The 12525-nt window shown below is 54.8% G+C and overlaps 1 protein-coding gene across 1 annotated transcript; it reads right to left on the bottom strand.

Moving 5' to 3' along the window:
* Positions 1–628: 628 nt before the first annotated feature.
* Positions 629–6011, bottom strand: HOXB9 (homeobox B9). Its single transcript, XM_082603714.1, has 2 exons — positions 5154–6011; positions 629–2503 (listed from the first exon to the last, which is right to left on the bottom strand). The coding sequence occupies exons 1-2, from the start codon at positions 5668–5670 to the stop codon at positions 2268–2270; spliced, it is 753 nt and encodes a 250-aa protein (XP_082459840.1). The 5' UTR covers positions 5671–6011; the 3' UTR covers positions 629–2267.
* Between the last annotated feature and the right edge of the window lie 6514 nt (positions 6012–12525).

Here is a 12525-nt window from a genome sequence, read left to right as displayed (position 1 = left end):
AAAGGACAGCCTGGCCTTCCGGAGGCCTCTGTCTGCATCCCATCCCTCTGCTGCAGGGAATAGCAGAACGAAGTTACTGCCTTCTTCACTTGCATGATATTTTAAAGTGGCCAAAGCAAGGTGGCTTTCTCAGCCAGCTGAGAGAGGACCTGCTTCCAGGGATGGCAGGGCAGGCCTCGCCATCCTCTGGCTCTGGAGGTTGGTGGGGAAGTCTCTAGTGCAACTTAAGAGGAAGATTCTCATTGCTCCCTGCAGACCCGGACCCCTCTCCAAACCACTAATCTCTCCTTTTCTCCCGCTCCAGTCTCCCAGCTCTCCTGTTGGAAGGCTCTTGCTCAGTTTAAGCAGTGGTCTTGGGAACCTTGGTCTGGACCAGCTCTCAGCTCCACTAGGAAGCCCATCCTGCAACCTCTTGGGCACAGGACTCTCTCTTTATTCCAAGCCACCCTCTTGGAACTAGCATCTCTACCTCTGGTCAGGTGAGGCGAGCCAACACAGAATGACACACAGGAGAGATTTATTTTCTAGAGTGATATATATTTTTTATTCTTTTTCTTTGTTTTTTTCCTTCCAAAACAAACAATCAGCTCTAAGCCCCTCGCCCTCCCCACTCCCACCCACAACCCTCCCATATAAGCAACAACTGAAAACAGGCGAGACAACCACCCCCAAAGAAATCACAAAACACAGCACAATTTCACGACTGCCACCGACAAAGCAAAAGAAGTTCTATTGGAATGTCCCCTTGCAGGGTCGGGAGAAGCAGGAGAGAGGGTCCATGACCTGAAGGGGACTGGAGAGGTGGGGTAACGGGGCGAGGAAAGGAAGCCGAGAGTAAGCTCTGGCCTAATGCTTAGGTGCGATTTCGCCTCTTTCCTTAGCAAGCGGGACTGCTCCCCAGAAGCGTGCGCGCGCAGATCGCCATCCAGGCCCGAGTCTCGGGAGGCAAAGGCAGGCACTGGGGCTGGTCTCTGCGCTTCTGCGCTGGGGCGGCAGCTGACAAGCCCGGGGCTCCTCCGCAGGGATCAGACTGGGCAGGACGGGAGGAAGAAGTCAAGCTCCGCACGCCCGGGGAGCCTTCGCTCCTCCCTTTCCTCCACAGCTTGCTCTGGAGAGGAGCCCGGGAATCGATTCACCATAAATTCTCCATCGGGTTCTCCTGACTTGGCTTTTCCGCCTATGCAGGGGTAGAGCTAGCAGAGGATGGAGGGTGGAGGGGGGTTTCTACAGGGGCGACTTGGCTCGCTGGTGCAAGGTGGATTGGCCGAACAGAGTTGATTTCAGAGCTGGGGAGGATGCGGAAGAATGCAGGGCCGGTGTTGAGCAAGAGAAGCTACAGTCTCTGTCAAGCGGGACACAGATGAACGTGAGGACACTGCCAAGGATTACAACCCACGATCTGACCTCCTTTTGTTGGAAGGAGAGGAAAACAACATGCAGAATTAAACATTTCCTGCAGCAAAATGTGTGTATGTGGACTACCTTCATAAAACCTAAGAGACTCTCATAAGACCACCGCTGCCTTTCCTTGCCCATTCTAACCCACTAGCTTGGGAGCTGAATTTACCCCACTTGCCCTTGAGTCCATGCCCGGGTATAGTTAAGGATTCCGTGGGGATGGTGTTGTGATGCTGGGACCTTTGCGCTGCAGTGCCCCATTCCGGAGTGTGTCTCTAGACTTCTTCTTGGTGTGTAATTGCATCAGGGGCAGACCCTGGACTTGCCTGATGGTCTGTGGGCTATTCCACTAGATTTGGGGTGTGACGGTCTGCATTTAGGGTGTCACTTCATTTGAGTGTTGACTGTGAGCACTTCCCGTTGTTACTGTGGGCTCCAGGCTTTATGCAGGTGGGCGTCTTTTGGGCTGTGTGCAGTTGGAGTGTCCCTGGGTGACTTTGGGATAGGTACAGGGGGGAAACAAGCAGGCTGGAAGCGAGGGGCTGGAGCTTCCCAGGAAAATTAAGAGGGCTGCTAGGGGCTCTACTAGGGGCACTCTTTCCTTGGGGCCCATCACCTTCTTAGGAACCAACTACATCTACCTTCTAAATCAATAAAACTCCCTCCTGAGGCCCAGGGAGAAGAGAAGGACAGGTGAAGGCAAAGGAAAGGAGAGAGGCTCTGGATGCAGAAAAGGACTTTCTTTGAAGAAAAAGACCCCCCCTTCCCCATTCACTTGAATACATCCCAGACAGCACAGGCTCCACAGCCATCCCTTATAAATAAGCATGAGATGGGGAAGGGGTGGGGAGGAGGGCTGGGGGGAATCTTTACTCTTTGCCCTGTTCCTTATTCATTTTCTTCATTTTCATCCGCCGGTTCTGAAACCAGATTTTGACTTGTCTCTCACTCAGATTGAGGAGTCTGGCCACTTCGTGCCTACGGTCCCTGGTGAGGTACATATTGAACAGAAATTCCTTCTCTAGCTCCAGCGTCTGGTATTTGGTGTAGGGACAGCGCTTTTTCCGGGAAGAGCGAGCGTGCAGCCAGTTGGCGGAGAGGTTGGCTGAAAGAGAAGCAGCGATAGAATCAAAGAAAGGAAAGGAGGTGAAGGGCCCCCGTGTTCTCCTTCCAAGAGGGTGCACCCCTGGTCTCCACTCCCCATCTGACATTGGAGAAAGGGGCACCTGGGCCTTCAGGTTCCCAGAAAGGCTTCCAGAGATGGGCCAAGAGTTGCTATAGGCACCTCCAGGTGAGTTATTTGGACAGGATGGAGCCAAACGTGTGCCCGGCTTCTCACCACTTCCAAAGCTTTGCCTGCCCCAGGTCCTCACTCAGTCTTTCTCCACTTGGGTCGGAACTGGTTAGGACTCAGGTCAGAGCCCAGCCTGGCTAAAGCCCTCCCCCCCACCAACTCTACCAGACTAACTAGTGGTGGCTGACTGAAGGGTCCTGGCTCTAGGTCTGAGGTGAGAGAAGGATTGGGCTGGGGGAGAGGAGAGTGGCTTCTGCTCAGCCACAGCCAAGAGACCTCCTGGCCCTCCAGTCCAGTTTGAGTGCACCCTCCTGCCTTGATCACAAGCTTGCATCTCTTGGCCACATGGCAGCAGCCATGTGTGTCTGTGCAGATATCTCACTGCCCCCCACCACACACCACAAATAGGGATTCACATTTAGAGACGCTAACATCCAGCACACTCCAATTCACATGCAACCCAACTGCAACCATTTATCAACTCCAGCCTGTGGACAAGGGAGCGCTGGGGGCTCACAGGTAACTTATGGTTGCAATAGTCTCCTTTTCCACTCCTGCTCAGCTCGCAGTTTGGTTAAAGTAAGTTCAGGGAAATTGGGATGCAAGATTGGTCCAGTCCTAAGCAGGGGGGAGCCATGGATCATGTGGGGGTAACAGAGATCCTTCAGAGCATAGCTAACTCCAACTGGCTCCATGTGGTGAGAGGGAACAGAGAAAGGGAAGGGGTGACTGGGTAGAAGAGGGGAAAAAAGAGGAAACAAACATATATACAGGCTTCTCTTCTCCTTACCCCCGAACTCAGAAAAGTTGCCAAATAAAGCAGAGCCAATTAAAAATAACAGCCACCCTCTACTAGATTCCTTCACCCCAAATGAAAAGCACTGAATATTAAAAAAAAATCTGGTTCATCCTACACTAAGTACCGTGTCTTACCAATTTGCAGCTATTTCCTTAATGTGATTGCCTGGGATGGGACCCACAGCCGCATTAAATATGAAAGAGGAAAAAAACGGTTAATTATTGATTCTAGCCAAACTGCTGCCTTGCAGTAATGGACTTTCCAGGTAGGGTTTGTGGGCTTGGGGGTGGGGGGGTCTGTTTGGGGGTGAGCAGGGAGGGTTTGGGAAGAGCCGTGTGTTACCCAAATGCCAACTCTTGTGATTCACCCTGGCAGGTTGGCGGTGGTGGGACCTCACAGAGACCTCAGGGGAGTTGGGCAGTTCTCTACCCTCCAGCAGGCAAGGGCACCCCCAAAGGGCCTCTGGGCCACTCTGCTGATAGGAATTCCGGCAGGGCAAGCAAAGACTAAAAAATCTGACCCTCACTCTCCAAAAAGAGTAAGGGTTGAGGACTTGTGCCCACGATCCTGCAGGTTATTGTCTGGGGGCTAAGAGCCCCGACCAGTTTGCCCTTCTCAACCTTAAAAAACGAAACATCCGCGACTCCCCTCCTGCCGCCCTTAGAGAGCAGCACATCCTGGAAATTAGCCAGACTTCGGGTCCTGGCGGGGGTGCTTTTGGAGGGGTGGGAGATGGTGAGAAACTACCTTCCGAGGATAAAGTTAGCCTCTCCGCAAGCCTCTCTTACCCCCACCCTTCTCCTCCCCAGGGTCCTTTCGGGGGATCTCTCCTTCTCCACGCAGCCGGTCGGCCGCGAAGTTCGGAAGCGATTCCCCAACTCCCTGCGAGGCGGACAGCTCTGGCTGGGGCTAGGGAGCCCCGCGGAGAGCAGCGGGAGCCGCAGAAAAGGAAGCTGCAACCCGGGCGAGGATGCCACGGAGGGGAGGGGGCGACCGGAGGGAAGGCCCCCGGGGAGGGGCCGGCGCATCCGGGGAGGGGGCTCAGTCTCCCGGTCCCGGGCTTCCAGCGCCCCTCCCGGCGCCGGCTGCGGACCCTGAGCGGCTCCTGAGCGAGATCTGCTAAAAACAATCCTCCGTCAAGCTGTTGCATCGCAAATAAAATCCTAATGAGCCCCCTCCCACTACCCCTTGGCCGGCTTTTACGGTGTGCGCGTGGCGCGGGGAGCTCTGCCAGCCGTGCGGTGCCCGGCAGCCCGGTGCGCTCCCGCCCTGGCCCGCGCGGGCTCTCGGCCTCGCTGGCTACCTCCCCGGCCCTGCCAGTTCCTCTCCCAGCCAGCGGTGGTCGGCTTCTTCCCGGGCTTTCAGCCCGGGCCTCGGGGGCGTGGGGGAAGGGAGGCCGAGAGAGCGGCGAGCTGGTCCCTGCGCCCCGGGTCCCCCGTGGACTTGGAGGAGTGGGGGCGGCGCTCCTCCAGCGGCCTCAGTCTCCCTTTCTGGGGCGCTCAGCTGCCTCCCTCCGTCTTCCCTCCGCCCCCGCTCGCTCTCCGGCCGTCGCCGCGGTTTCCCTTCACATTGTCCGCAGTTTATTGCTTCTCCCCTCCCCTCCCCTCCCCTCCCCCTCGCCTGGCCTTCGGCCTGGGTATTTCCTCACTTTTTATAACTTACTTTGATCCGGCCTCTCTTTGTCCTCGCTTCCTTCGCAAATTTTATTGTCCCCGTAGCCGGGTCTTTGATTAGACAGAACGGCCTCCCTGCCCGCCGAAGTTTCCAAACTGTACTCGGGCGTGCCCTGCTTGAGCAGCTCCCCAGGCGCGCCCAGCAGCGGCTCCGCCTTCACCGCCGCCTGGCCCTGCACAGGAGCAGCTTCGCCGCGCGGCGCCGGCTCCAGCCAGGTGCGGAGATACCTGCTCTCGGCCGGCGGGACGCCCTGGGGCTGGATGTAGGGGTGGTAGACGGACGGCAGGCTTCCGGACGCGTGCGGGCTCAGCGGCGCCCAGGAGGCGCCGAACACCGGCGCTTTGGGCTGGAAGCTGCACGAGGGGAACTCCAGGTGCTCCGCGTGGCCCGGCTGCCGGGGGCTCGCGTACTGGCCGGAAGGAAACTTGGCTGGAGGCGCGTCCTCACTCTCGTGACTTATGATCGAGTCGACATAATAGCTGCTAAGCGTCCCAGAAATGGACATTCTCAGACATTATCCGGGCGCTCGCAGGGGGAAGGGAAGCGCTCGCGCGCGGCGCCCAAGCAGGGAGAGGTGGCACCCGGACCGGTGTGAGGGCTTTCGGACGCGACCCCCCCAGCCCCCCACCCTCCCACCCCCACCCCTGCTCAACTTCTCAGCCAACAAAGTACAGTGGAGCAGCCTGGCTCAGCGCTCCTTGCAAAATGATTGGTCAAAGTTTTTCCGACTGCCTGATAAAGCGTCAGCTCCGACATAAATCAATCGGGCGAGGGGGCTGCGCTCTCGCTGTCATCCGTCCGCACCGCAGTCCATATCGAGGCTGGATTGTTTTGTGCTGATGCAACGTACTATCACGTCAGGGCTCAGGCGGCCACGTAACCTCAGCCCAAGCTGCCGGCCGCCCCCCCCCCCTTTGCAGGAAGGGGGGCTGTGCTCGCCCTGGGGCGGCGGGGGCGGAGGAGAGGCGGAGGGAAAGCAGCGGGCTGCCTCGGGAGGGACGCTGGCTGTGGAGCCCTCTCCCCAGACGGGTCCGGGAGGGAGAGAGGGAGCGCAGGACAGAGGGAGGGAGCGAGCCCCAGCCTGGGGAGCAGCCGGAGAGGCCCAGGGCATAATTAAAGAAAGAGGAGGTGGTACCGTCCCCCCCCCAAACACACCTCCACTCCACCCCGCCGGCTCGCCTTTCCTCTTCTCTGTCCCCTGACGCCAGATATTTATTAAACAACAGCGCAGCAGCAAGCCACTGGAGATGAAGTAAAAGAGATGGGGGAGAAGTTGGGATTTTATAGGATGTTGTCTGCTTTGGAGGGGACTCTGTAACTAGTTTGGGAGGTTTGTAGGCCTGGGAGTTTCTCCTGACCCTTCAGTGGCTGAGGGAGGGGAGAAGGGAATAAAAGGGCCTTCGTGTCCAAAGATCCTGTCCTAACATTTAGCTGTCCCGAAATTAGAACCCACATGAGGTTAAAGGGATTCATCAGCCCCTGGAAAGTTGAGCCTCTGAACGAGTTTAATACAGATAGTCAAGGCTCCTTTAAATTTCTTGGGCCTCTCTCTGGCCCTGGTCAGAGGAAAGGGGGGTGCATAGCCATTTCTCCTTTCCTGCACTGAATAACAGACCCTTAAAATTGCCCAGATGGGGGAGCCGAACAGGAGAAAGGGTTCAGGGAACTTCCCTAAGGTGTCAGCAGAGCAGAGGTGTGGGAAGGGGTCCAGAGTTATCTCCCCTTCCACACAGTGGGGAAGGAGGTGAGTCGGAGTTTTCGCCTCTCCTGCTCGGAAAGATTTCCAAACACGCTGTATTGGACACCAGCATAGACAGGGAGCCAGCAGGGTCAGTCTCCCGCCCTCCCGCCACTTCCCCTCCCGCAGACTGTCTCGCAGGAGCTTCCAAATAGCCCGCTTTATTGATATCTCCTCTGCGGCCCTGCGCTGGGGCTCCCTCGGGGCCACCGGCTGGCTTCCTGGCCCATCTCCAGCAGCCTTTCCTCCAGCTTCTGCCCTGGGTGCCGTGGCTTCTCGTGGTGTGGGCTCTCAGGGAGGTGCGGCCCCTGGACAGACCCGATCCTCTCCAGTCGGATTTCGGGCAGGCTGGGGCCGATTTTCTCAGCATTCTCCGACCCTGGGCCCTTATAAGATAGGCTGCCCCAGCCCTGTCGTTTTAACAGAAGCGGGACCATTCTAATCTGAGGTTTTATCTTTTTGGCCACGGACCCCTCTGCCGTGCAGAAAGCTGTGGATCACCTCCGCACACGCACACACTCCCGCCCGCTTTTCTTTCCAAATGAAGCCATCTCGTGTCATTACGTGTGAAATACGAGGGCAAAGCGCCATATTTCTTCACATTATGGCGATTTCAAAATGATTTTTTAAAGATCAATGCCGGCGCCCAGCCGGCCCCCTCCTTTTCCACTCCAGCTCACCGAGGGCGACAGCCCAGCAGATCCGGAACCAAACAGCGTGAAGATCTGCTTTTTCCATAGGACCCAAGTGGGAAATCCGATGCAAATTCTTCTAAGTAGCGGTTGGACGCTTGGGAAAGTCGAGGGAGCTCCCCGGACTCGCCAGCGGAAAAAGCTGGGCGTCTAGTGAATGAATCACAGTTAAGGCAAAGCACCTGTTCTCGATTTGCCAGACCTATGGAGTCTGCTGTTGGCTTTACCTGTAATAAATATATTCTTCTTCAGAAAAAAAACCCCCTCCTCTCCTGCTGTAAATAATGGTGTTATGAAGCATGACGGGCTTGAGTATATGACTTTCTGTAGTATATAAATTAGGACCCAAAAGGACATGTGGGCTGTGGGCAGGGTTTTTTTAATTTATGGCAAAGTCACAGCACTGGGCTGTTCTTAAGACCCAGGCTGTGCAGATGCTGGGCTCTGGCTGCAGCCCTTGTGGTTCCTACTCTGGCCCTGGCTTTGCCGCCGTCTCTCTTTGCAAGAAGAGAGAAGTTGAGAGAGCCACTTAGTGTAGGGAAGAAGTTAGAGGAAGAAGAGCATTCAGGCTCATGACTTGTGCTCTACAAGGGTGGAGTGTCCCAGCAGACAGGGTTCAGGTTTGTGGGTTGCTGGTTGTCTGGTGAGTTGTCCCTAACCCCTGGTGGCTCCTGGGTGCACTGGGTAAGCAGGGGAGGGGATCCAGGCCTCTTTTCTGAGACCAGAACTTCGTTTTTGCTCACAAACGAGCTGGAGGGTGGAAATAATTCCAAAGTGACAGGTTTTGGAGGTCTCATGTCTTCTCAGGAGAGGTGGCTCTGGAGGGAAGAGAATGAAATAGCACCCAAGCCCTGGAGTCTGCGCCCCAGCTCTCATCTCCTCCAGGTGGGGATCCAGATACAGCAAGCAAGGAGGCCCACTTCAGCCAGGCTTTCTAGAAAGCACCGCTGCCTCAAATTGAAGCTCCGTTCCAGCTCAGGCAAATGATTAAAGGGTCAGCTGAGAGGAAGCCCCTTGTTTGGGTGCTCTGAGGACCACCCCCCAAAACATACTTTTCTCTCCCAGACAATGGTACCCACCATGACAGAGAGAAGCAAACAGTTGCGGCCCCTGAAGCCCAGCTTCCAGAACTGCTTAATAGAGGGGTTGCTTGAGTGGGGGTCACTTTGCCCTGAGAGACCAAACTGCTCCCCACCTCCCCCCGAGTCCTAAAGAGAAAGAAGGAAAACCCTCTCGAAGCCTTTTGCCATTCCCTGCACCAGCACTACGCCTGAACACAGCTGGGGCCAGTAGCTGATAGTTCCAGGAAGGGCCGGCAGGGAAAAGCTACAGCTTCTGGCCACAGGAGGGCCCAGAGCAGCCAAGAACCAAGGAGGCTGAGGTGGGGAAAGCAGAGGCCAGCCCTGGCCAGGACCAGCCGGTGAGTGTCTGTGGTTTAAGGTCTGCTTTTGGAAGGGCGCTTCACTATAAGAAGAGAGAGAAAATCTAAACAGAGGGAAGGAAATAAAAGCAAGGAGAAAAAAGAAAAAGAAAAATAGTAAGTGGAGAAGGGGGGAACGTTTTTTAATCGATAAACTAAGCTGAAATTTATGCATGCGTACTTGAATAGATGTGTGTTTCCTGTACCTATATCTCAAATCAATATTTCTTTATGGGGAACCCAGTGTGCACATGTGCTGTGCTCTATGTTGTGTATAGAATACGTAATAAATAAATCTGCCCAGCTATAATACTAAATGTGCTTGAGCATTTGTATATAAGATCTGATGGTGTGTACGTGATGCGTGTATAACCCCTCTGAATGATATGGGTTTACAATTCTGCTCATATAAGACCTATGACCCAGAAGCCTGTGTGTACATTTTTATAACCATCACACACTTATAGAAAGGGCAAAAAACTTGAGTATTTGCGTACTTGAATTGTGGCTATAAAACATCAGCTGATTCAGAAGCTTCACTTGAAAATCTGCCTGTTGACTTGATATTCAAGCAAAATATATACCGTATCCGCAAACACATGTGACTTAAATCTGGATTCTTTTACAACTTCCATCTAAAATATTTCTCTGGAAGGTGAAAGAAATTCCTGGCCCAGGGCAGGTCATGAAATTTTGTGACTTTTTTGTCTGACCACGAAATCCTTTACTGTGTCTCTTACCCAAAACCGCAGGGACAGAGTACATCGTGTGATGCTTATTTCATGGTAGCAATGGACACGGGGATGAAGGCACCGTTACTTGTGCGCAAGCGTGTCCCACACAAGTGTGAATCTGACCAGTGGACAGAAACGAGTTGACTGTGAAAGCTCTCAGGTAACTGTGGAGGTCATACAAAAGCACTGCTGTGTACAACGAAATTAGAAAAGTCCCCACGTCTATGTCCCCAAGCACCTGGAGTTATTTCTTCTGACCCAGGATCAGAGTCCAGACCCACTGTGGGAAAGAAAGAGGTGTGGGGACACTTGCTCCAGCGGGGAAGAAATCAAGGCCCCCAGAACCTTCACCCATTACACACAACAGACTCCAAAAGGGATCACATCGAATCTGCACACATGGGTTCAGTTCTTAGTGCTTCCACACACTCCAAGTGGGGATTTTAACTGTAAAGTAACGAAATCTTCTCCCAAACCTCCCTCCCAGGATGTCAGAGGTGAAAGGAAGGACGGAGAGTTCAGCGGCCCAAGCAGAACTCAGGACTCTTCTTACCGACTATCAGCCACCAGGAATATGGAATGCTGGGGCGGGGGTGGCTGACTCTTTGGGAGGGGGCATCCAGGAGGCCAAACGGGGTGGGCGGCAGGCGGGGCAGAAAGGAGCTGAGCAGGTAGAAGGTTATTACGGAATTGCTTCCATAAAACCTGAGGCTGTTGTAAAACTCTGCTTTCCAAAGACTTTATTTCCTCCTTTCTCTCTAACATCCCCCTTTTTTCTTTTTACAGCATTGTTCCTGGGAGGGGGTGGCAAAGGCACGCCAGTGATGGAAGACAGTCAGGCTCTGAGTGGCTGGGCAGCTTTGTGAGAGGCTGGAGGAGAAGGAAGGTATGCAGCAGGACACTCCAGACCATCTTCACCCAGACCAGAGGCTAAGAAAATGTCAAGGGACAGCGTTGTTGGCCTTTGCTCACCAGGACAGTGGGTTGAGGGCTGCATTTCCTCCCAGGCTGAGGGTGGGTCTCCCAAGGGCCTCCTCCACCCTAGCAGGGTCCACTTATTCAGAGACACCCTTCGCCCTCCAAGTCAGCCCAGAGCCAGAGCCCCATCCGGTCGAGCCTCTTCCCCGGGCCCCTTTCCGCCTTTCCTCTGCCTCAAGCAGGGGAAAAAGTTTGGGAACGAAAGTTAGCTTGTGCTTTGGACTCTACCCCTCCTTCTGCCAGCGCTTCTAGTTACTCCTTTCCTGGGCAGAGAGCCAGCAGCCTGGAGAGGGCTGGGGTCACAGAGGGTATCACAGCTTTGCCCCGTCCCACCCGGCCCTGCTCTATCTCCTGTCACTCCATCAGCCTGGGCTGAACTGTCCCCACTAGCCTGCAAGACGGGCCTCTCTGGGTGTGGGAGGTGGCCCTCCAGACCTGCGTATACCCGTAGCCCAGCCTAAGGGTCTACAGGGGAGGCTTAGCCACTCAGTGGGGAAGGGGCCAGCTGAGGGATGGGAAAAGGGAGGATGTTTTTGGACCCACCTCTGTCCCACTGGGGGGCCCTAGAAAGGACCCTGGGGGCCTGTAGGCTGAGACTGCAAGGGATTCTGATGTTTCCCTTTCAGAATGGGAAAGACTGAGCCCTCCTCAAGGACCTGAAGCTTCCTGTTGAGGTGGAGCCCTGTCTACCCCACAAAAAGTTACAAAGACCTCAAGGACCCCCTGTGTCTCTGTTGAAATCAAGCATTTGCCAAGCTGGGGAGACTTTCTTTGGAAAGTCTGGATGTACACAGGAGCCCAAGCCGGAAGCTTGAAGCCCCAACTCAGATCTTTCTGACTCTGCAGAACAGCCCAGAAATGTCCCTTTGGAGAGTGCAATGCTCCCCATTCCCCCTTTCCCTCCCAACACACATGTAAACAAATACAGAAGTGGAAGACACCCTAGAACATCCCAGATCTCTTCTCCAGGGAACATTCTTGCTGCTCCTGGGTTAGGGACATCAAACCTCTTCACCGTGTTGCAAGGGTGATACAGTAGTCCTGATTCTGCTTCACTACCCCCCCCCCACTCCTCCAACTAAGCGAGGAACAGTAACTGCCGTGAGTCGGGTGGTTTAATGTCGTTGTGCTCAGAAATCCAGGCCCAGGCCCGACAACATGAAACTACCTAATTCACTCAGCAGTTCCAGTTCACGCTCTGGGTCAAGGGCTCACTGAGGGCAGGCCACTGCCGCCATTTCTGTGGGCCCAGAGGGGTGGCCAGCTAACTCCATTTTCCTCCACTTCTTCCCAAACAGAACCCAGTTGCTAGTAAACAACATGTCCGAAGAACTGGAGGCAGGACTCCAGGCAAAAACATGCTGGAGCTGGTCCTCGCAGCTCAGATTCCAGGAACTTTCATTCTCTCCCAGGAGCCCTGGTCAGAGGGGACCCTAGGCCCAGCCTCAGGCCTGGGCAGGGCCCTGGGGATATACCTGCTTGGTCACTGCCTCTCAGCCTCTGTCTCTGCAGCTGGAGGTCTCCACAGCCAAAAAGATTTCTCTCTCAACTTCAAACCGTTATCAAGGTATGTGTACGGTCACCATCTGGCTGCTGCCCCTATTCCAGAGTCACCCAGGGTAGCTCTGAGAGGCCAAATCTTCAAGCCCTACATCAGACCCCAACTTTGAACCGGGGATAGACAAGAGAGTGGAGAAAAACTGACAGTCGGAGAGGGAGCCAAAAAGCAGAGCGGGAGAACGTATCAGGAAAACTAGGGAGCAAACAGAAACCCAGGACTGGAAGGGAAAGCGGGTTG

This window comes from Mesoplodon mirus (genome assembly GCF_964341445.2).
Source record: "Mesoplodon mirus genome assembly, chromosome: 18".
In the NCBI taxonomy this organism is placed as follows: Eukaryota; Metazoa; Chordata; class Mammalia; order Artiodactyla; family Ziphiidae; genus Mesoplodon; species Mesoplodon mirus.
This window is presented reverse-complemented; position numbering and strand designations above follow the sequence as displayed.